This window comes from Gavia stellata, chromosome 9 (genome assembly GCF_030936135.1).
Source record: "Gavia stellata isolate bGavSte3 chromosome 9, bGavSte3.hap2, whole genome shotgun sequence".
In the NCBI taxonomy this organism is placed as follows: Eukaryota; Metazoa; Chordata; class Aves; order Gaviiformes; family Gaviidae; genus Gavia; species Gavia stellata.
This window is the reverse complement of record NC_082602.1, coordinates 1934589-1960078: the sequence shown is the minus strand read 5'-3', so window position 1 is coordinate 1960078 and position 25490 is coordinate 1934589. Positions and strand designations below refer to the sequence as shown.

At 39.9% G+C, this 25490-nt stretch overlaps 1 protein-coding gene across 1 annotated transcript in view; it reads left to right on the top strand.

The window, feature by feature from the left end:
- PCDH15 (protocadherin related 15) overlaps window positions 1-25490 on the top strand; it is a 379975-nt gene that overhangs the window by 2853 nt on the left and 351632 nt on the right. The window contains exon 2 of the mRNA XM_059821547.1: window positions 4705-4823. Coding sequence (XP_059677530.1) covers window positions 4733-4823 — 91 coding nt within the window. The 5' untranslated portion in view covers window positions 4705-4732. The remainder of the gene's footprint in view (window positions 1-4704; window positions 4824-25490) is intronic.

Below are 25490 nucleotides of genomic sequence, written 5' to 3'. Positions count from 1 at the left end.
TCCTCCTCTTATAATGGGTTTGACGCCCTGATAGAGCGTTTGCCTCGGTTGTTTTCAGATTTGCTGTTAATGGTAAGAAAACACTTAAACAGCCACCCAGCAAAAGCTTCTTTATGTGGTATGGCACTACTTTAATCCACATTTCATACGCAATGAGATGTGTATAGGTCAGTGCTGTTGGAATAAGCCAATGGCCTCTGGCTTGCTGCAAACTCAGTCTGAAGTGTAGATTTTTCTATTCAAATTGGATTATTTTGAGTGTTTAAAAGTACTGAAACTCCATGTTCTGCTGCAATTTAGGCTCTAGTTTTCGGTTAGGAGTTTGCTGGAGACTAACGTGGACAGCGTTTGCAAGGGTTTGGGTATTTGTATGCTAGTTTTTCATTCTGTGTTGTCTCCTAACCATGTCAATGACTCTTTGCCTTTTTTTCTCCCTTGCCTATCTTCCTCTGAGAGGTTAACTTTTATAAAGAATCAGTTCCATTCAACACGTGGCATTAGACTCTGTTGGCATGTACCCGATTTCAAAAAACTTCTTATCACTTCAGTTTTTATTTCCATACAGAGAATAATTCTGTATGGCTATTTTAAAATTTTTTTTACCCCAGCCATGCGTGGCTATGTATTTTGACTGAATCCATGTTCCTCCCTCAGCTTCAAATGAATGCAATGTTTTAAGTACTATAATAACACCCGATCTTAAAGTAAATAAGTATTTAAGGTTATTGTAATATCATTGGGCCTTAAATATAATCGAGGTGCTTGGATGTGGTAACACATATTTGATATTTTGGGGGTGTTTATTCACTTTTATCCCCTCTGAAATTTTGTTGAGGTGCCTCTTATATAGATGTCTTGATAACTGGTTGGCGTTTTGGCTGATTCAGTAGCTACACTGGCGAGAGGGGAAGAAGAAAAAAAAGGCCAGAAGTGAGACAAGGAGACATGATTGCTCCTTGGAGTGTGATTATGCCAGTTTGCCGCAGTTGAGCTGTAAACATCTCCAGTGTTCGGCTGCTGCCGCCGTTCCTCTGGGAAAATCCGTGCGTATTTTTTTTTTTCTCAGACAGCTGTATGGTCAAACAGGGAATACTCCAGAGAGAACGTTAGTGAAACTTTTTTTTACACGCAGACATGCCGGGAAGTGAAATTCCCCTAAACTTCAATTCTTTTTATTCTTCATTTAAAGTTTTTGTGCTTGAGTGTCTAACTTCTCGTTACCCATGGTAACATCACACTCGAAAATTCTGCTGTAGCAAGATTAGAATATTTTCCAGGAAAATACTGAGTAGACTTATTGTATGTTCTTGCTTTACAGATCTTCCTTCTGTCATCAATTCATAATGGTCCTTTGCCCTGTCAGACTGTGTGACACTGTATCTCTTACAGATTGTCTACCTTTGGGGACTGTGCAGTAACTTGTGGTTTGTTGTGAGCTATTTCTGAGTTAGCAGAATCTGTTGAACTTGAGAATATTGTTGCTTTCTACACTGCATACCAGTTTTTTCTGGTACAAATTGGAGGAAAAAGGGGGGGGGCAGTTTTTATCCTGTTGTATTATAGTTGCATGCAGAGATGCTTATTCTTAGAGCAGCAGTGTTGCTATCCTCGTGGTTTACTTGACATTTCATCTAAATCAAAAATAAATGTGTCAAGATTCTGTCTTAAAATCTCTCCAGAGTAGACTCAACTCAAGGGTGTCAGCTGAGCTCTGAATAACTTTCTAAAATAGAACATCGTGATTGGAGATCTGGATTGTTTTTTCAAGGTTGTAAAACGAAATACCGGAGTGCGTATGTGCATTTCTTTTTACATCTTATAACATGTGTGACCTGGATATGGATGTGATTTTTTTTTTTTCTTAGGCTCACCAGAAGAAACTAAGATAGCCCCCTGAACCACTTGCTTCTGGTTTTTGAGGTGTAGAAGGTTGGAAGCACTTGACAGCAAATGCCACCTAATGTAATAACACTGATTAAACTGAAAAAGTGACTAAGCCCAATTCTTTTAGGATCTCCTCTTAACGGGGGTGGGAAAAATGGTGAAATATTGAAGAGTTCACATCCTCAAAAGTTCCCAGGAAGTCTAACGGTGACATTGGATTAATTTGAATCCATTTGGGCAACGTGGAGACACTCAGCCTTTATTTAACAGTAGTCGCCTAAACTATATTATGGCGGAAGTAATTTCTGTTCTTCGAAGGCGCTGTTGCAAAATCCAGAATGACTTCTGAGTTGGCTAACTGGAAATTCAGGTGGCAGTAATCAAATGAGCATTTTTGGTAAGTAGAAGAGAGGCAAGAGCCACTTTTGAGCAACACTGGCAAACTTTCTGAGTGGGTACCTCAAGGAAGGGATTTATTCTTTTTTTTTTCCTTGAGAAAGAACTAGCAGCTCTCTTTCTCTACGGGTAACATACTTGTCAAGATATTGGTAACATACTTGATGAGCTTGCAGCTTCCTTTTCATCGCTGCATAGCAAGCTTTTTAATATTTTTTTTTTTTTCTTATGGATAGTGGGATCTTTGCTAACGGTTGTGGTCTCCTCACTTGTATAGGAATAATAGGTCCTTTAGGAAGGGTCTGAAAGTCTCATTTGAGCTGTCTCTGCTGGAGTTAGGGGCAGAAACTGTTGTAGATGTGCCAGCGGAAGAGACGTAGGAGAGAGGAGGAAGGTGAGTGCTTTTGTATGGTTCGTAGATACTGTTGCGTGGCTTGAGTTCATTAATTCCTGTAACCTTGAGCTGTTTTGTCAAGACTGACGTTTGTCTAGCTGAGATGAAAACGAACAGTCCCAAGAGATCTGCGCTGCTGCGTCAATCAGACGCAGGCTGCCTCCTCGTTTGATGTGTAATATTTAAGTTCTTATTGAAATTGCTGCCTGTTGCACCTAGCTGCCTGCAGTGACCTACTGCTGCTGAACAGGGCGGGAAGAGTCCTACTTGGATGAAGATGGAGAGTGGAAAAGCCTTGCTTCATCTTTAACCCCACCGAATGAGAAGCGGAGCAGTGTGTGTGGTGTAGGATTTTAAAGGGTTTTGCTGCTCCCCTTTATTTTTACAGCATTGTTTGGAATAGTGAATGTTGGTAGTAAAATCCACTGGAAGGCAAAAAGTCAACTGTGATCCGTGTCTTTGCAAAGAAAAAAATTTATTCTGCTTGCTTTGTAAGGGAGCCTAATAGATCCCACCCCTGCGAGCTGCGCTGGAAGCAAGCTAAATATATACAGTGTCAGCCACCTAGGAACTTTAAATATTTAAGTCAACATGGGCCACTCAGTCCCGTTTATTACATTTCACTGCTTGCTTTCCGTATCCATTTGGAAAAAAATCACAGTTTTTCCTCCAAAACTCTTGACACATACTCATTTTGGCTTTTTTTTTTTTTTTAAAGAGGAACAGTTTATAGCATAGCACTGTTTCCTTCATATAAACCAAAATGTTTTGCAAGATGATAATGATTTGGAATAACTTCAGATCTTGGAGAAATTCTTGGCTTCTCCAGGACTTAATGAAACTATTACCTATTTCTGTTTGCGGAAACCCTGCTTGCTTGTGGCTCAGATAGCTCTTGAGAGTGATCTAAAAGGATGTTTTTATGCCCTAAGTAGATACCTTTTTTTTGTGTGTGTGTTGTGTGAATGAGGTGCTGTCCATACATTTGTGTTTTCTATAAGCTCGGTTTGTGGAAGGAAAATGATAGTGCATCTTCAGTAACGTCTTGCTGACAGAGGATCAGATGGTGTTAATGCTGAGGCTGTTAAGTGGGGGATAATAGTCTGTTTGTTTGACTTGGAACGAAATACAGCAGTTTTGTAACCAGGATAGAAAGTTATAAGCAGAAAAGTGGCAATGAAATCCAAGTCAAGTGCTTTGCTTGGGAAAATTGACAGCACTTAAACCCTTTTTAATACAATAGCTTGTTTTTATACTGCTGGAAGTCTGTCTCTATTTCATGCTTCTGTTGCTAGGAAGTCCATTGTATTTGTCACAATGTTTTTAAATGTGAAGGAGTATTTTTAAATAATTCAGTTCTGGGCTGCAGAAATATGTTAATTCTTTTTATTGGAGCCATAAAGCAGAGCTTTAGATAACTTTCTAATGTTATTCCCTCTAAATATGCTCTGGAGTTCATCCAGACCTGTCTTGGCCAGTTTATTCTTCTGGGGTTTTTTGTATATGTGGGGTTTTTGGTTTTCCTCGTTTGCTGGGCATGACCAACAGCCTGTCTCGTTAGAGGCAGCCATCTATGGGGCTGGCTCGTGTTTTTGCTGGGAGAGGTTCTGCTGGGCAATGTCTTTGAATACTGGGTCCCTGCTGACTTTTGCATTGAACGCCGGTTTTAATAAGCGGAATTTCTCCAATACGGTCATTTCTCCCAACTTCTTTAAAGCATAAGGCTAAGGTAAATACTTTATTTTATGGAAATTATGGAAATTAGACCTGATTTAAGCAAGAAACTTGCATTTTCTTTACTTGGAGGCCTGTGCGTACGTGATTATCAAGTTAACAAGTACATACGTATGTGTTGATGCTAATGGGATTAACCTTGCTTGTTTTAACAGAAACTATGTTGCGCAGAATCTATAGGCTGTCTACGCCCTATGTAGTTACGCACGCATAGTTACCCCTGAAATAAGTTTGTAATCACTCACCTTTTGTGTAGGTTCGTTGACTAACGCATGTATCAAATCTTTCTTTTTCAGATCTGCCTTGAGTGAAGCTTGACAAAAAATGTTACAGCGGTTTTGTCTCTGGAAATGGTTAGCTGTAGGGATTGCAGTTGCTACTCTCTTAGCATGTTGTTTGGCCCAGAACGATGAAGGTAAGGTTTTTGCCATGGGGGCATAGCTGTGGGAGGGGTGGGATGATTCTGTGATTTCATTTTAATTTCCCCCTCGCCCAGAAATATTTCTTGAAAAAGTAGTTTGATACTTCGTTAGGAAAGAGAGGTTACAATAAAGAAAGGTCCGGGTACGTGTCATGATTTTAAGCATCTGCCGATGATTGTATTTTACAAAGCTGTTGATTTACCAGGCAAGATAAAATCTTTAAGTTACGATGATTCGGTATTGGAATCCAGCGTTACTATTTGGTTCCTCTTATTCACTAAACAAATACTTTACCTTGCTTTGGTTGTAGATCGACAGCTATAGCACTCGGAACAGGAGTTTGAGAGAGACTAGTTTATGGGCTGTATGCATACCTGACCAAAAACTTGAGAAAAGATCCACAATGAGGGTCTTTTAGAGAAACAATGCTTCAGAAATCCTGAAATGTGGTGCCAATAGGTCACGTTCATCCTTACAGCATCTTTGTTGAGTTTAATTAAGAAATACCAGAAATGTGTTCTGCCAATTATCTATAGTAATAAAAAATTACAGACCTCGATAACTGATTATGATTTATTCTTTTGAACATTTTAAAAAAGTTGAAGAGCTGAGTTTGACAGTCTTGTTCTTAAATACTCTTAAGAATAATAAGGGGGATAAGTAAAAACTGAGTACGGTTTCAGAGTGTTGCTCATTGTAAGTGGCACTTATGCCTTCCATGTAGGTAAGCTGTAATAGTACATATTCATGACTTATTCTTGCGGCTGGATTTTCTTTTGGAAAACTCTATTTTGCCAGTTATGAAGTACAGTAGTTTTGCTTTCGTGGGAAGTATTCAATCCTACTTAAATTTTGCTTATGTTTTTTGATATTGAGTAGAAAGTATATTTTTCTTGCTCTATTGATTGTTCTCCAAATGTCCTTTTATGCCCTTCCGTGCCCCAGCCCAACCCTATGTTGTATTTGATGTCCATAATATGGAAGAAAACTAATTTCATTTTATCCATTTTTATACGCCGTCATTATAGCTGTCATTCTTGACACTGAAGCGAAGTGTATGAGCTGCTCATATTTCAGATACTTGATCTACGCTTGGATACAATTAGCTTGCTTTTTAATAATTTATTATAGTGGAGGAGCGGGGCTGTTCTGCTTTGCGACGTTGGGCTTGGTGATGGCTGTCAGGTGCTCTCTGAGTCTAGCAAAATGCTAGATTTGAGGGAGCAGAGGCTGCATGGCAGCAGGATGTTCCCTGGCGCGTGTTCAGCAGCGCGGGAGGAAGTGGCTGCTGGAGAGCCATGGGAGTAAGTTGAGGGGAGGGGAGGGGAAGCAGGACGATAGGACTGCGCTGGGCTATATTCCTTCTGGGGTCATGAAAAAAGAGCAGTCTTGGTAGGCTGAAAATGTAATGCAATTCTTTTTACTGTGGTCTTGTTTGTACTCACGCAGGCAACATCATAACATTCATCTGAAAAGACATCTTTGATCAAAGTAACGTTGTGAATTTCAGTTGAATACCGATTTCTAGTTACGCTTGAATAATGCTGAAGTGTGCAAAACACATGGCACGCATGCCCCAGAAAGCATAGTAGTAGACAGTTTGATATTTCAAAATAGGAAAATAGATTCCTCAGGTTTCAATTTTTGTTCCTTTCTACTTCTTATATGACAAACTTCCGTGCTCATTCACATCCCTGTCTCAAAAAGCGTGCAGATGGTACCTTTTTGTTACAGGTGATTCAGAGGAAGGGAAGGATACTTGTCCAGTTACAAGTAAAGCTATCACTTGTTAATGATCACAGAATCACCCAGAATCACTACGGTTGGAAAAGACATGTAAGATCGTCAAGTCCAACTGTCAACCAACACCGCCATGCCCACTAAACCATGGTGCGACTGAAAGTGGAGAGCAACTTCCTTACTGAAAAAGGCTGTAAACATGTAGTTGCGGTTAGCGATCAGTTGTCCATCTAACTGTTTGTTGCCTCACTGGGGTCGTGCGGTAGGAGAGAATCTGCGCAACTGCTTCACTCTGTGTCGGGAGTTACTGGGAGCAGGTGAAAATTGCATCGCTGACAGATAGCAGTGGCAGCAGAAACTCAGCTAATTAGATTTCTTTTTGGTTTTTGAATTGCCTTGCACCAGTTTGACTTTTTATTTGCTTCTTATATTGAATGCTTGCAATAATTCTATGAAAACTGGCCAATAAAACTTTCGCTTCTGTCACTAGGAAACAGAGAAGAGCTGAAAATACAAAATATTTTTAAGTCAGGTCTAAATCTTGTGGATGAATTAGCAATATATCTGCTCCAAATATCCACAACTTTGGAGACAGTATTCAGACAGTATGGGGGTTTTCTAGACTTTCTTTTAGTGCGTTATCTTAGATTCTTGAAATTTCGTGTTTTCTGTCTAAGCCAGTGTTTCAGATGAGTTTTTGCTAGTGTGGCCACATCATGATATTCCTCCTGGGGGTTTTTTGTGTGTTTTGATTTTGGTTTGGTGTGGTGGTGGTGGTGGGTGTTGGTGGGTTTTTTTGGTTGGTTGGGTTTTTTTTGTCCTGGCTCATGCCAATTTTTTAGCACAGAACCCAAACTTGGTTTTATCCTTCATGTGATAATGTTCTGTCATATAGTCTGAACAGAGGGGGCTTTGCTTTTCAGTGAATACAAATTTGATGTACATAGCCAAGAGTCTTGGTACTTTACTGGGGGAAAAGTTCAGAGATGCTGTTGCTTGAGGAACATGCAGGGCCCCGATACAAACTCGAGAATAAACTGATTTCCCCCCTGCCCGCCATGCTCAGGAAAGAGTAAATTCAGCAAAAAGTAGTTGGAATATCTTCAGGGTACTTTGTATAAATACCATAATGCTATAATAGAGAAAAAATTATATGGAAATTAATTTAAGCCAGGGTGGGGTACTGGTTACTCAACAAATGGCACCCAGCTAATGAGGCAATGCTTATATAAACAATTACTTGGAAATGTATTTCTTGCAACTAAGTAGAAGACTATGTCCTGTACTTTTATCATTGCAGAGAAGTATTTTGGCATGCCTGGGACTGGTACAGTTGTTCTAATTTGCAATAACAAAATTTTTAATCTGACGTATAAAAGATGCGCTCTTTTAGCAATTGCAATTTAAAAACAGTGTAGTTATTTTAACAGCAGAACAATCATAGATACAAACAGGAAAAATCAATTACAGCAGAAATTATAACCTATTTCTTTGCATCCGGCATGAAAATGATCTGTTTTCATGGTTGTAGCTGTGCATATTTAGTTAGTTGCATGCCTCTCTTACTGCATTTTGCTCCATTAGCTCCTATTTTCTCTATTTTGGATGTTTTTGCTCGACCGCCTGAGTCATCAAATCTTCCCCAGGCACAGCAATTAATGATGTTAGAAAGTAGCCTTAAAAACTTTATCAAGGACCGCCTTGGAAATGGTTAGGCTGCTTTCTTCCTGTACTTATTAGAAAGCTTCCTCAGAATCTCATTTGTTTGTTTGGCTCAACGCCATCATCTTGTAGAAAGGAGACGATTTACTCGTGGCTGGCTGGTAGCGCCTGCGTAATCTTTCAGTTCAGGTACCGTGTTTCCTTCCGTCACTGGTGTTTCTGCTCGCCGGCCGAAGGAACACTTAGAGGGCCGTCATTCCCCTGTTTGGTTGTTGCTTGCTAAACTAAACAAACACGTTTCCGTAGGCTGCCCTTGCAAAGCAGATTCTCCTTCCCCTCGGGATCCCGCTAGTCCTGCTACGTCCCTCTTTTAGCTAAATTCCTTTCTTGAACGTGGTTGCTGGCATTGCTGTTTTGCGTCCGGTGACACCCTGACAGTCCTTCACGATGCCAGCTGTGCTTCGCTGTCTCTGTTGGAGTCATTTCACTCAGTAAAGTGTATTCTGTGCATCGGTGGCTGGCGGTTGTGCTGTAACGTGATACAGCTCTGTCGTTTTCTATCATCATCTGTGACTGATGAGCACGGGCCTTTAGGGATTTTTTCCATAGCAGTGTTTTTGTCAGTGGTGTCTAAGCGACACGCAAAGCAATGCCAACTTTATGCTCGGGTTTTGTTTCCGTTTGTGCCGCTACTAAATTTGTGGCCTGTGTTTCTTGTTCCAAGTTTTCAGTGAGCTAAAATTCCAGTCGTACGTTACTCCTCGTTTGTAGAGAACTCTCTCACCTTTCAGGACAAAGTACCCCCTGAACGAAGGCCGCTGGTCAGCTCCTGTTAGCCAGCTCTCTGCAGGTCGTACTTACAGCTTTCATACTAATCCAGCTTAACCATTTCCTCTGGGCAGTGTGTAAAATCTATTGATGAAATGCAAATACTTGACATCTACTGTAGTCCCTTTGTATTAAAAAAACAACACCCACCCCCAAAAAATACTAAAAAACCCCATTTGTTTTGTTAGAGTTATCCCGTTAGTCTCAATGTACTGTTGATGAACCCATTCAGTGTTTTCTTCCAATGATTTCTTTGTATTATTCAATCATATGGTATGCCAGAATAAATGTAAGACACTGGGTGGATGGGTAATGTGGATTTTTGTTGTCATAGTGTGTGTGTGTGGGGTGTTGGTGTTTTGTGTTTGTTTTGGGGTTTTTTTGTTTTTTTTAAGAAATCTGGTTTTACGATTTCTGTTGCCCCTAGTTCACTCTTTTCCAAGCACAGGAAAAGACTACAAAGATTTTTCTTTTTTTAGTAATATTTTAGCTTAAGTAAAAGTAGAAATGTCAGTTATAGCCTTGCAATATGTGAAATTAGGTCAGCTACAATCTCTTGCTTTTTTCATTGCTGCTCTATTAAATTCAGAGGCAAACTCTCAAGCTAAAAGAAGCAGAGAGGAGGAAGGTGGAAACCCAGGATCCAATTCCTTTCCTTTTTTTTTTCCTCTTTAATCCAATGTATATGACTAGAAGAAAGACTTCAGCAGCAATCTTTTGGTCAGTAGAGAAGGCTGTTGAATTTAAAAGCTGTCTGGGTGCACTTTCATGCTACATCAAACCAATCCAGCAAAAATGGTCATTTGACAATTAACAGATTTAATAGTCATCAGCATTTAGATTTAGTAAATACCCACCACGAAAGATATGGCTGCGAACATGGGTGTACCAGTAATCTATTCTTTACTCTTAAAAGATGGAAGAAAGGCAAAAATAATTCTGATCACTGTTTAAAAACAAAAGAAAACCAAAAGCAAACTTGAAGATCCGCCTCCAAAAGTTGCAATGATTCCGTTACTGAGATTTTTGAAAGTTTGTGGTGATCTGTTTAACGTAATGGCACCTTTGAAGGATTTTTTGAAGATAGTCATTTGTTGGGGCTGTTTTTAACCTGAAGTTGGCTTGTTTTGCCTTTTTTTTATACACAAGTGAGTAAAAGTTTTGAGAAATCCCTTATGTTTCACTTGAAGACTTTTAGCTGTAAAATAACAACACTGACAAAAGTCCTCAATTACTACACTCAGAGATGAAACCATCTCAGTCCTTACGTTGTCTTGTAATGCAGGTGCAAGTTTGGGTTGTCTTTTAGGGTGTTCTTGAGGGGCGGGAGAGGAAGGGCTGGGCTTGCCAAGGCGCCTGTATTCCCCTGCGCAACGTGACGCTCGCTCTCGCCTGTCTCCCTACCTCCCAGCTGACCCAAGGAATCGTTATACCACCCTGTCGTGTAACATCCAAAAATGTCAACGCTTGAATTCCACTTGCATTTGGTATGGAACCAGTACTTACATTGTAATATATGGTAAAGTAGGAATGATCTATTTTGATTTTTTAACCTTTTTTTTTTCCAAATGCATGGCTGAATTTGGACTTGGCACCAAAGTAGTATGATGTTATCTTCTAATCTTCTAGTTTCAGACTCATTTCCTTACCTTTAACTACTCTAGTCTGTTGAACAGGAGCTGTGCCATTGATATCTGCACTGTGGAATATGTGTCTGTCACTGATGGCTCAGTGGGTTTGCTTCTTTCTAACCTCCTAGTTGGATCTTTTCTCAGAGTACAGGACTTGCTAGCAGAAGTGCCTCTGCAGGATGAAGATTTCATGCTTGGGAAGCTTGAAGGAATATATGTTAGCGTTTTCATTGCAGTCTACCTTACCATGTAGATGAAGGGAAAAAAATTTTAAAAATCTCAATTTGGTTGAAATGTAAGGTAGTAGATATTGCTTTTTGTCCTTAAGCTAATGAAGGCCCTTGAAGGGTTGAATCAACATGCTTGCTTTTTTTTTTTGTGGGGGAGTCTTGTTTGGGATAAAATATATGGTAGGGAGAAATTGAGGAAATAACTGACTTCAGTGGGAATTGGTGGAGACTTGTGATCGCTAGGTATTGAAAATACCTCACATCGTGATACATGCAGTAGGGTTGTATTGCGCATTAAGCACCTTTTTTTTTTATTTTTATTATCTCGGATGCAAAGCTGGCTGTGTGGGAAGCTGCCCAAGGTAGCAGATTGCCAGGTAAGCCTGACTGCCTGCCAGGCTGCGCGAAAGGAGCTGATTGAGAACAATCTCCTCCCATGCCACTCTGCTACTGGTTTTCCTACTACCGCTGAGAGAAAGGCGCTTAGGAGTGGGGATGGCTGGTTTAAAAGTAGACTCAAGGCAGGCCTTATTTATAGCATCACTAAGGTTTTTGGCCTCTGTATCAAAACAACAGGAACTCTTACTCCTGGCTCCTTTTGCATATTAAAAAAAAAAAACCAACCCAAAACCCAAACAACTGCTTGAGCAAGTAGAGCTTGGTGGGTTTATTTTCCCTTGGCTCAATAAGCAGAGGCGACTCGCCCTATAGCGGCGTAACTGCCAGATCTGCAGCAGGGGAGCGCAATAGCGAGTCTGGAAGGGCTTAATAGTGGCTTCCAGGTTAGGCATAATGTAGAGCTGTATCCTCACTGGATTCTCACGCGGAAACTCGGACTTTGCAAGGCACCTGGGCCAGGCAGGAAGAAACATGTCTCTTGCCAACTTTGACACTTGGAAGGTGTTGAACTAATGGAGATTAAGCCCATCTGTAGTTAGTGCTGGCATCAGAAATGAAATAAAATCGAGGCTAATCAGAAGGTTTACTTATCCAAATACGTATTTCACTTCATAAGGTTAAGCAGATTTTTTTTAACAGGATGTAAGGAATAGCTGTTTTAAATGCTTTTTACCCTGAATGGGAGATTGCTTTTTCAAGAAGGGTTTTCCTGTGAAAAACACAATTGTGCAATTCACTTTTGTAACCAGGTTTGTTCGGATATAAGCTCCTTCAGCTGTTTTTTCTGCTGTATGGGGCCACCTCTATTAGTTACTGTCTTTTATTCAGTCTAACAGAGTCTTATGGTATGAAAATTGAATAACTAAAGGGCCTCACAAATCACTTTAAGAGGCTACTTTAAAACTAAAATAGTTTCAGATCTTGATATATTACTGTTGGGTAGGAAATTAACTCAGGAAAATGCATACTGGAATACATGTAGCCCATTTATCATTCCCTGAGCCCTATACTGTACATATCCAGTGAAAGAGGAGAAACGCAACCAGGTGCTTGCCTAAGGGCTGCCTGGGAAAGCCTCTGTTCTTCAGAACACTAGTAATTTGCTTGCTTGCTTTATGAAAACTCGCTGCTTTTGGTTGGGAGCTCTGGCACTTGGCTCTGCAGTGATCCTAAAGGGAAAAGAGCTGTCCTTGATGTCTTTGAATTGTAGCTCATCCATTAGTTCCTCTGAAGGGTTTAGTTCTTCAAAGAGTAACTGATGGGAGGGATGTCTTGAAGTGCCACTAGCAATGCTTTGAGTCTGCAGAAGATCAGTTTCCCTTTGGCAAGAGGCGAGTTAAATTCATGAAATACGGGCATCAGAAACAAGGTTCATCTCAGTTAACGTGCAAATTTCAGCCCTCGGTCTCCTGGCAGAAGTGACTGAGTATCCTGCGTGCTCCCCGTGATGGTGCTGGCATGGATGCGGCAAGAAGCCGCTTGTTGAAAAGCAACTAATCCCACATCCCAACATCCTTGGAATGACCGGACATTGGGATCTGGCTAGGAAGGAGACTCTTCTAGGTGCTGGTGCCTACCAAGTTCTTTCTGCTCAGCCTTATTCTTCGGCACACAAGATCTTGTGAGTTGGATTGCCTTGATTATATGGTTGCAAGCATTGATGTTCTTTGAGTAACCTAGGACTTGACTGACCTGAGCTATCCCTTGGTGTGGGAAAGCCGTGACTACTGAGCTGGCACTTTTCCTCCAAGGGACAGGTGAGAGTCACGTGTGGGAAAGCAAGGCGGGGTGCGGGGAAAGCAGAAACCCTTGTGAAAGGGCACTGGCACAGCTTGTGTCCCTTCCGTAAGAGTGGCTTGGACTCTGGGACTTTCATAGAGTAAACTATAACTCCAAGGATACCGGGCTGAGCTCCTAAAAGTCAGCGACAGTTGTGTCAGTGCGTTCATATGTTGGTTTATAGCTGCGTGTGTGTTGCGCAGAGCTAACCCCTATTCTGGTCATTCTTGTGCTTTAACAGTAATATTTGAAAGAGTCTTGAGCAGAGAGATGTATCTGTGTAAATTTATTTGGCAATTTAGTCAGTGCTTTGACACACAATTACAGTAAGGAAGTCGGGTTTTCTAGAATACTGTATCTGTTTGTCATCTCCGTCTCGTGTCCAGATTTCACAGAACAAATTTACCACTTCCATTGAAACGAATTCCTTTTAGCCACGAGAGACGGTGCGCGGACATGATGTGACTAGGACAGTGCTTTCTCAGCTGTGGGAGATTCCCCCCTTAATTCTGGGGCCATGAGGTAGGACTCGTGCGCATTTGCTAGGTACAGAGGATTACACTGGAACTGCTCTGTGTGTTTATTCTGCGGTAAAGCTCTTCAGTCATGAATATTCTGAATCTGATTGCAAACGTATATGCGTTACTGTAAAGTGAGCATACACATGTGCATTTTGCAGCTCTGTTCTAAGTAGTATAAAGACTTGAAGGCAACAACCTTTCCTGCACAGAGCTTGGTTTAGCTCCGCTGACATCTTTCCCTCTGGACTTGAATTAACTGCCGAGTTGTTCCTGCACACATTCACATTCTTAATTTCAATCTAAACGGAATCTACTTGCCATAGGTAGGACACTGCCAATTTAATTATTCAAAATACAAAACCAAGGATTGTTTGGAATAGTATTTTTTGTGTAGGTCCATGCGTTCCAACATTGTTCCCCACAAGATAAACGCCATCTGCACTAATCCAGTAAACCTGTCTCTCGATTACCTGCTGAATTGCTGCGATACCTCCGGCTGGATCAGCAGAACCTGCTTGTTTCATTTTATTCCAGTTTTCTGGAATAAACACATCTGCAGATCAGCAGGCTGCTGGATCTCACAGTAAGATAGCTCATACTAATTGCCCGTATTTCTTTACGAGGAGGCCCTTAATAAGAACAAATGTAAATATTTTTACCTTGGCTTTTTATCGAAATTACTTTGTAGGAAATCAGACTTCTGAAATTGTTTTTCAAGAGCAATAACTAGACTAGTCTGACTTTCCAAAACAGAACAGAGATATATTACAAATCGACAGCGTTTAAAATCTACCTATGTCCCTTAGTGCCAGGTTATTCCTGCTTGTGGTCTGCCCTTTATACTGCCTACTCAATTTTTATTGGAAATGTTTTGCTGACTTTTTTGTATTCTCACATTTTATACATAGCAAAGGTTTTGGAACTGAGAATTCCTGGGCGCGTCACGTTGACATGGGAGGCTGGTAATCTCTTTTACAGTAAGTAGTATGACTGCAGCAGACTATTTGCGTCAACGTAGAAGCTTTGAGCTACTCAGGGTTCAGGTTGGTTATAGGTAGCCTGCAAACATAGATGTGTTCCAGTAAGTTTTCCACTGCATGATTAGTTGGGTTATGTACCGAAATGATGGCTTAGAAATACAGTGTTCATAGCACAAGTATTTTTTTTTCCTTTCCTGAAGCTCATTTTCAGACAAACGCTTTCTAAAAGCGTTTTCTTAAGATGAAGCAGTAGGTCTGGGGAAAGGAGTCTGAGCTGTTAAGTTGCAGTGTTCTCTGCTGGAATGGGATGACGTACGAGTTGAAACACAGAGATATTTTTTAAGCAGAAACATCAGTTTCCAGAATCCATGAATTTGCCCTTTTTAAGCCTCTTTAAAGCCAGGGAGTGGGGAGAAGCACCCCTTTGCTCCTTCCTCTTTGTCCAGACTTTCCCTTCTTCCTGCTGGATGGAAGTTCTGGTGCGCATACTCTTTCATGTTCAGTCTTCTGTAAATGCCCATTTTTGTGCATTATAACGATCTTTCCCTTATCTCTGGGGTTCCCTGTTCTGCCACTGAACTTTGTTGCTAGCTTGGCAAGCTGCATATTCCTTCTGCTCTTGTGCATCACTGTCTCTGCCCTGTCATGTTACTTTCCAAACTCTCGTCTCGTTTTTCCTCATCTCGCTCAGTCCAGCAGTAAGAATTATTTTCTGAACTCTTATATGAGACTGTCATACGTTGACAAATAAACTGTGATAGAAACTGCCTCCCTGTTCCTACTATGCTTCAATTTAATCCGGTTTTGATGAGAAGTATCTGTTTAAAACAAGGCACAGGAATGTCAACTTCATCAAAACTTGATTTTGTTACGATTTCATTTTCACGTAACGCAAACTGACTCATAGCTGTGTCCTTTAGAGCACAGGCTCTGTGCATTACGAATTACAGATTTAGTTTGCAATCACTTCAAATGCCCAGTTTTGCTTCAGTTCAATTAATTTATGCATCAGGAGTGGCATTCTTAACTGCATCAATTACGAGTATAAGTTTTCTCTTTTATTATGTGGCAAAGACTTGACTGAACAGTGGGTTATTGCAAGGACACGTCCAATTACAATAGCAATAAGTACAAAGTTTTAAGGAATTAGTACAGAAAAAGATCAGTAGTACTGTTACTAAGTTGTTCTGAAAAAAATGAAGTGTGAAATCTTTTTTCAAAGGAGATCTTGACTTTCGTTGTTGATTATTTGGTTAAGTATGGACATCTACTTAGGCAGGCTTTAAATAGGGTCTGGGTTGGGTTTTTCAGCACTTCCAGAAGCTCTGAACTTCTGGAGGGTCCGAGCTCATGCCCCAGACAACAGCATCTCTGCTGCAGTGTGTGTAGTGGGAGCAGAGTCATGTGTTGGTAAAGGATGAGCTCTCACAGCTCATTTTAATGCATTCATTTTACAGCAATCACTTTCAGATTAGGGGATCATTACTGTTCAGCTGTTGTCTATCATGAAAAATAGACCGTGTTTTTCTTGACTAAAGCTCCTGTAATCTCAGTCAGTTGCTAGGGATTTGTATGGAATGCCTGTGGTGAGGAAATGTCTGGGGTTTTGAACCCCAAACCAAAAAAAAACCCCAAACCAAACACCCTGCCTGCCTTTTCCACAAATACTGCTGTAGTTTTTGAAGTAACTGCAGGTTGTAACTCTGGCCTATAGTGTCGGGTGAATAAAAGCCTTTGAATTGTGCAATAGGTAAGACTATGATCTTAATGTGAACTTAATAGAGCAAATAGAACGGACTCGGAAAGATTTTGGTCTTGAAGACTTGTGGCCTTATGCGCAGATGTGATCGCTGGGTTTCTTCCCAGGCAAATAGCCTCTCTCTCTCATCGCTTCTAGGGAATCTCTGTTGAAAGATAAGAATTCTTTTGTAGATGGTGAAAGGAAAACTTTTGAGTAAGCAGAAGAAAGCAATAGATGGATTTAAAAAAAAAAAAAGTCCGAGGGTCTTACTGAGTTAGGTTTAAAAAAATTATAAGAAAAAGTCTGTCCTTCACTGCAGTTTTTATTAGACAGTGTACTGAGGCGTGGCAAGCCTTAAATTGGTGCGGAGATGAATAGTTTATATATGTAGGCTACAATGAGCAGAAATCAAATATTTAAATAATGGCGAATTATCGTGATGCACCTAGTTAAGCCTGATTGCAAAGTGAAGGGCTGAGGAGGTGAAAAAGGAAGCAAGGGAGAGAAATTGTGTTCTCAGGTTGGATTTACAGATAAATGGGAGTTCTCTGTAATTGAAGGCTGAACAGATCTAGTCCGAATTATTCTAGAAAGCTGATTTTCACAGGAGGATGGGTGTTGTGGTATGATTTTGAGTGTGTTTACCTACAATGCCATTTCAGTTTTCTTTCTGGAATTCAGTAGCGATAAACATTATTGCTTCTCATTTTAGAAACATCTAAGAGGGGTTTCTATTCACGGTATTGCAAACTGTTAGGCATTTTTTAACATATTCCTGCAGAGACGTAAATAGTTCACTTAAATTGTTTGCTTTGCTTGATCCTGTACTGTAATATCATAGTTTTAGTCACTGTTTTTTTAAGCTACTGATTATTTTGTCTGCAATATTGATGCAACATTAAATACTTGATTTATTTGTCCATTAAAATAGGTCAAATCCTGTTCTGTGGTACTATCTGTTGAGAAAAACAAGTTATCGCCAAAATCATTATTTTTCCCTCTTTCTTTGCTAGAATGAGCTGTTTGTATTTACTCAGTTATACTGACGAGAAGGCTTTTCTCTTCATAGTATCATCTTGTTTTGGAACATTGTTGGTTTGAGCAGCTACCTATAATGCAGTTACTGCCAAGTGGTTCCCTGACTTCAAGGATATGTAATGGGACAGGAGTTAATTATTTGACCTGCTGTGCAAGTCTTGCATGAGACTCATTTCACGGCTTATTTCTAAACCGAGTTGTTTAAACAGACTTATTGGTTGGGTCCTAAAGAGGAACGGACAGTTGTAAGCAGCTAGGGGCCTCCCTCATTAAAAGTTTCATCCGAACCTCAGGATGGTCCAAGCTTAAAAGAAGGCATCTGATGTTGCCTGATGTCGCTGGAGGTTCTAGTTTTGTTGTTTACTTTGCGACTAGTTGGCCAATGCAGGCTGATCATGTTTCTGGAGAAATAGCTGGGTGCTTTTTTTTGTTGTTGCTGCAAATGGATAACACAGCACAAAAAGTAATTACTCAAGAAAAAAAATACCAGTAGTAAGTTTTGAACAATTTCAGAAAAAACATCAAAGGGAAACAATGGACTATTTTTCTTCCGCATAGTGTAGCTGATAATGATACTGGATGACAGAGCAGTTGATGTGTTTTATTGTTATGAGTTTATGGTGATTATATTGTTCTCTCCCATCTTTCATAGAAACAATAGGTTTTACTCATCTTTGCAAATAATTCTTAACTCATCAGACCTCCCCCCCCCCCCAAATGACTGGGATTCTGCCATGTGAATCATTATAATATTTAACGTGATTCTGCGGTAACGGCTAGTATTAGATGAAGTTACAGTAAACGACACCTTTCAAAAATTTCCATAAACTGTTTTTCTGTTTGTTTATCACTATTCTTGCCACATAATAGGTTACCTGACAGTAAATTGGGGAGCTCCAAACAAATCTCGCTTGCAGTGTGCATCTATTCTGTGCACAGGCTCACACGGCAGCAGCAGCTGTGTGATGTGAGTGGGGTTCATGCCCCCGTGCTGTCAGCGCTCCGGAGTCAGTGCGGAGAATCTCCTCTACAATGAAACGAGTCCCGCTTCGCAAGAGATGGGGGAATAGTTCCCTGTAGCTGATGTTCATTACGATGACTACTTTAGAATTTAGAACACAGTTTGTACCACTATTATCTGTAATTCCATGGTATCTGCTGTTTTACCTTGAGTTTTTTAGACTTATAAAGATGAAAACCAGTATCTTCAAGCTTGTGTCATGAGTTTCTCCGAAGTTCAGCTTCAAAATTATACTAAGAGGTGCTAAATGGCTTTCTGAGCTGTTGGTATAGACTGTTTTGTTTAGTATGCAAAGTTTCAAATATGCAAGTCAGAAACTTCAGCTGTGTTTCCCTTTCTGCAGTGCTTTTTTTTGTTCTTCCAAGTTTTCCTTTACTGCTTTATATTGCAAAATTAATTTTAAAAATCTGGGCACTGTTCTTTATTAGCTTTCTAATGATTTGAAGTGTTTCATGTTAAGTATAAAACAGAAGTAGTATTTATCAATGCAGATGGGGAGTTTTCTGGTAAGAGGCTCTAGAGAGAGATGTGTGATGCTTCCCTTCTGAGAAGCATTTTAAGGGTTATTTGAGTCCTTTTTCCTGCTTGGCTACAGTACAGGAGCTGCTGAAGTAGAAAAAATATTACAAATTTCTTTTTTTTAAGTATTGTAAATACCATCTCCTTTGTTAAGTAGTGTTTTGTAAATGAGAGGGGGAAGTTTGAAGTTTTTCTTGTGTGTAGGTCCATTTTGTGAGCTATCTGTTCCATTGACTTTTGAAAGTTGTTTTTGGGTGGGTGGGGAGAGAAAAAAAATACACTTGTACATCATTTGTCCTTGAACATGCCATATATCTGATATTTTATAGCATATGCAACTGTAGCAAATTTTCATAGCTTTAAATTTATTTCAGTAGCAGACATTAATCAGTCAAAGAGGTTATTTTATGGTCTTTGTTGATAGAGATTGTGTTTACTGTTTCTTCTTCACTAAAATGCCACATTCTATAAGATATGTTTCTTATGAGATGCTCACAAAGTATGTTTGTCCTGATGGGGCATCTGCAATTCTTGCTAAGCCTAATTGTATAGTATGTGAAGAAGATGCTTTCACTCGATAGAGATAGGGTTAGGAGCATCAACTTGGAGTTATTTATATGTTTTCTGTGGAAAAAACCCAACCAGAACCCAAAACCCAAAACAAAAAATGCCACCAAGAATCTGACTCTTCTTTGCTTATCTACGTAACAACATAGTATCTTCTGCAGGCGTCCTGCTGCTTCTACGTGTGCAGTGTGGTTTGGGAACGTTAGTGAGTTTATGTTCAGAAACGCTCTGGAATAATTTCTGGATGAACGGATAACGAAGGAGAAACTTGAATTCACCAAAGAGAGCTGGAAAAGTTGTGAAGTGTAGCTCTATGAAGTTGTGGCATTTCATCTTTCTGGGCTGCATTAGTTACGGGTTTACGCTATAAAGGTAAAGACAAACCCGAAGATTTTTTTTCTTGTTGTTGTTCTGTTTTCTGGTGCTGTTAAAATTCTGAGCTGCTGTGTTGACCTTAACCCTAAAATTTTGGTTATCTTGGGGTAGGGGAGAAATGTTGAATGACTTCAAAGTGAAAATTTACCAGTAGGATCCTACAGCCACAAAAAATTGCAGTCTCCTTTGCTTTTGCCAGGCTATAACCGCTCTTTGAAATCTCTCTGGCAGTATCTCAAAGGTACGCCAGTGGTGTCCTTTTTTCAAATCTCAAGTGCACAACCTGCAGGAAAGCAATATTATTTTTCATTTAATGAGCTTTAGCACATGAGCAATTAAGAAGGCATAATTGAATGAAGCTAATCAGGAAGACACAGAAGCTTGCCTCTGGGATGCTGCTCAAGTCAATTGCTCCTCATATCTACAATTTTATCTGTTTAGTTAATAACACCAATGGGTATAGTGGCACGGGCTAGTGGTTTTACAGCTCCAGGGGCTTAGCAGTTTTGTTTTGTTTTCTCTTCAAGCCTTAGTCGTCTTATTCTGCTAAGGAGGTAGTGATTAAGAGGCGCTGAGAGTCTCCGCTTGGCTAATAAGGTTCTGGGTGCCCAAAGAAAGGTGATGGAGACTACTGTACTTTAAATGTCTTTGAATTGCTCAGTATACAAACAGCAGGTAAAGCCAGCCGTTTACAGCTCCATGCAATCAGTGAACCTGTTGTTGGCTGGTAATTAAAATAGTTATGAACATACTGATAAGGAAAGATAAACCGAGTGAATGGCTTCAGATAAATGACTGTTTACTTCATTAACCAGAAATAAACCCGTAATGAACCAGAATCTTACACACACACAAAAAAACCCACCTTAAAGAACATACAAAATCATACATAGAAAATAATAATAATAATAATGATAATAATAAAAAAAAATCCCCATAGCTGTGCACAGCTGTTATCTTACAGTCCTTGTGGCGAGAACCTTTGTATAATTAAGTACGGGAGGTATGAAAAGAAAATGCCGTATCTGCTTGTTCTTCCAGTATAATCAATGGCTTTGGGATTTATTTTCAATTGTGGATCTGGCTAATAAAAAAACTAATCAACCTCTCCATTACAGTCAGGCTGGATATGGAGTAGAAGCTGAGTACTTTTGTGTCACGCGTGCTGCTTGATCAGTGCTGGCGTGCTGGATAAAATCAAAAACCAGGGTGTTATGGGATTAGGAAGGGACTAGTCGTTGCCACTACTGAATGCTAAGAATGCATGTTAAACCTACAGAAATACCTGTGCAACCACTGTCTCATCTGCAGGATTCAGTGCTATGTCATAGTTGGAAACCTTACAGGGAGAATTTGAAAGCTCCCTTATATCTTTGTATTTCCAACTACAGCGGTGAAACGGAGTCCTGCTTGGAGGCATCCCTTCTGTCCCCCTGCCGATGGCCTCTGTGTAGCCTGTGGCTCCAAATATTATTATTTATTTATTTATTTAACAGCAACAATAATAATAATAATACTGTGAATTAAGAAAAAAAGTCTCTTCTTTGCCCGTCCTTGCTGATGTAAAACTTCCATGAATATGCACCTGGATTGGACTGATGTAGCAAGGACACCTACTAAGGTGGACTAAAGTCCTTTCTAGTCAAATGCTGTTTCGAAAAGCGTTTGTGCGTGCGTGTGTATTTGGAGGGGAAAGGAGGATCGCTGATGGGCAGAAGCTGATGCTCCTTTGGCACTCGTAGCTTTTCATAGGAGCAGAAACGCTGAGGAGAGCTGTAGCTGTCCATGAAACTATGATCAATCTGAATTTCTGCTATCAAATGGCCTCTTTTTTTTGAAATTTTGGTAGCTTTTGCAATAAGAAGCTGAACTTACATTTTATGTGAACTTATCTATACTCATTATTAGCACCAGGAGCCGGTAGACTTGTTAACTGGTTTTATGATATTTCTTTGCTATTTGGTATCCTGGGAAGCACAAAGGTACCACCATTGTGTCTGGTTTAGCAAAAGATCTTTTTTCCATGTCATCAGCTCTCCCAGAGATTAGTGATAGAGAGAGATTTTGATGGTAATCAGTACGTCCTATAAGGTGTTTATGTAACTGTTTTCTAAGTAGGTAAAAACTGAGAAGTAAATATTTTGAGGGTTTGGAGTCCTATTGCAAGGGATATGAAGTGTCTTTTCCAATGTAGCAGAAACGTATCGACTCTCTTCTTGCAATTTAGCTGTTGTTTGATGATAAATTTTTCAGACAGCAGATGTACCATGCTTTGACTTCATTTTCACTCGTGTTATTAAAAAAACCAGAAAAAAATAATCTTGTCTAAAGTGTGTACGTTTCTGGAAGAAGTATTTTAGTGTTTAGAGCTCGGAGAGCCCACGCACCAGCATCAGCCGCTTTGCTTGGCTTTAACACTGTGTTTTGGGGGTGCTTGGCGTGTTTTGGGGGTGCTTGGCGTGTTTTGGGAATCCTTTCCAGATGGATGCTAGAGGCCACTGTGTGCTGAAGGGTGCCAAGTCAAACAGTCCTTTGTCTTGTCCCATATTTCTTTCCTCACATAGTTGCTTTAGGGGGGAGACACCTAAAAACCTTAAACTTATTAAAATACATCTTAAATTGGTTCAAAGGCAAATGAAAGTTGTAACTATTTTGCATTTACTAGATCATTTTTGAGTTAATAGGGCCCAAGCTTTCCGAACACAAGTAGAATTATGGAAGATCTAGCAGGAGTAACAGATGATGCCATAGATGTGTTCTTTTGTCTTGGATTGTAGTTTCCTTATTAAATAGAAGCTTCAAAAAAGCGGCTTAAGTTATATCTTCAGGCTTCTCACCAAAAGGTTTTTTTCTGAAATTTATTTTGAAGAAATATTGAAGAAAGTACTAACTTCTCACATAAGCTTTGTATTCCCCCTCCCCGGGTCCCGCATTTTTTCAGGCAAATTGTGTTTAGAACTGGGAGACGTTTTGTGAATTCACCTGAAAATGTAAATAATGAACTGTGGCTCCAGGAAGACAAAAGTACAACTTACGTAAGAACAGCTATGATTATCATTGTAGATGGGAAGAATTTTAATTATAAAACTAAGATTGTAGTGGTTTTTTGCTGGACAAAATTGGTATCAAAAGTGTGCATCTAACCAGAAGAAAAACATATAACTCTTTGTAGCTATTCAACATTAAAGTCCCTTTTATAAAGTTGCTTTTATAATTAACTCAGGTTCAGGCTGTTTAGACACAGGCTAGATCTATGATGGGCCGAAAGCAGTTCAGACTTCAATTATTGAATCCATTGGACCATAATTTATTAAACAGGTACTTCAAAGGATGACACTTTCTGTGAAGTCTTATTACTTTGCATTTTTCATGGGTGAGGAAGATGCGAATGGCTGTGACTCACTCAGGTGGCATGTGAGAGCTCCACAATATCTTAGATGCCTCAATCTTTTTTTTGGCAAAGGATATTCTATCTGTGACTTTCGAGCCTACTTTCTCCTCGCAGCGGTGTGCCTGTTCACCCAGGCTGTGGGGCAGCGTTTTCCAGATCCTTGGCTAATGAATTTTACATCTGTGAATGTGCGTCAGCATCCTCTGTGCAAAATAAGTTAACTTTATGAAGCCTCAGGAACTTGATTGTAAGTTCTAAGTTTCTTACGTGCTATTTCCTGGGTTCTGCTTCTAGGTGTCTGCTTGGAAATACGCTTAACAAACAGGTTTTGACCCTTTCTATGGCCTTTGAGGCCTTTTTTTCTTTGTCGCTACTGTTGGATACAACGTCTTCTACTTGAAATACCTAAAACCTTCCGCTTTCAAACCCAACGTGCAGTGTCTGTCTGTCTTCAGTACAGTGTTCAACGGTAATTAAATCATGATTCAGTTAAGACACATTATCAGGGTCCCTATTTTAAATGTCAAAACCTCCAGGTCAGTCCTCAGTCGCACAGCTGGTTGTTTCTGCAGGGATGGAGTAGGGGATACTACTCCATGTGTGCGCTAGATAATCCGACGGAGTCTCGTGGCCGTAGGACGTGGCAGCTTGGCCTCCCAGAAGAGGGTTGCGTCCGCCGTGGAGAAAGGAGGAGAAAATTTGTACTGCCCTGTTATAATTAAAATATAGTTGTGGAAGTCTGCTTTGAGTGGCTAATTTTAGCAGCGTTTGAGTTGAGTACTCAAGGAGCTGAAAGAGTAGGGTTTCTTTTAAGGCAAGGAGTTGTCTTGCTTCCCTTCGTTTCCGTGAAGGGCGCAGCAGGGTGTTGCTTTACCGAGCAGCAAAGTGACTTCCTCGCCTTCTCTCACTGCTGCTTGATGTCTTGATTAAATTACAGGAAGATGTTGATCAACATTGACTTCATTAGAGATGTCATGAGAAAGATATTTATAGGCACGATATGTAAATGTTCACAAAATTGCTAGTTAATTACCTGAAACGTAAACAATCCTAGAACTGGCAGGTTAATTAGCACAGCCTGGTTTCGGTGGAGGTGGGCGTGGGTTACCTGCTCGAGATCTGGCACAGCTGGTGCCAAGTGGAATTTTCTTGAACTATTGAAATATTTACAGCAGCTCGTGCTCAGCGCGGGAGAGGTGACTTCAGAGGAGCAAAACAGCTGCTGCTTCTTCTACTGCTGAAGGTAGAAGGTAGACTCTGAAAACCTGACTCTTGGTTTTTGCTTGATAACATGTGAGTGTTGCTGATGTTTAGGATGAGGTGGGGGGGGGGTAATAATCTTAAAAATCCAAAGGGAGATTGAAGTTTCATGTCAATGTAACTTTTTTCCTAGTCTACAAAGCGCTGCTTTTTAAAGAAAGTCGACGAAACCGTAGTCTCAAGAATGTGGTTCAGCAGTATTCTTGTACAGTAACATAATATGCTAAAATTTTAAATCCGCTTTAAAAATGAAAAAATTCCTGTGTGTATAGCAAAATTTTATGAAGTGGGGTTTTTTTTCTCCTAAATTTAATCTTAAACTTCCTTTTAATGCTTCTTTCTTTTGTCTCAGCTAATCTCAGTCAGTTCTGTGGAAGACAAACTTACATTTTCCGCGTCTGTTGTGTACCAAAAAAATCCTGGATTGAAATGGGAGAAACTCTTCAGGGGAAGATGAGAAGCCTGATAATTAAATGTCATTTCAGTGGCAATGAACATTAACGTTGAGCCTGAAGTCCAAAACTCACAAATTTACCCTTTAGGAACAGGGGAAGGCCACATATTATTAGCTTATCTACAGGCAGTTTAATTGTCTCCTCTCCTGTGTTTCAGGTAATAAATGCTAATCGCTTTTCGTTTGCGTGTAAAGAAGTTTCAACAATGTGGAAGGTTACAAGTATTTCCAGCTGCTTTTTTCCGAGTTGCTTGTACTAGTAGTTAAATGCCAGCTTTTATACAGCAGTTCAAATTGCTGTGACTTGAAAATTTGCTTATAGTACCTGGATTCAGTTTAATTCCAAATATTAAATATTTTTTTCATCTTCCTGTCTGAAATTTTTGTCTTAAATGCATCACACGGGTAATAGGGAAAATGCAATTTCAAAAATATTGAAAACAGCATGAAATTTTAATGCTCAGTGCATCGTAATGTGTAAAAGCAGGTTTAGTCAGCTTTTGAAGTTTAAGCACTTCTGAAGA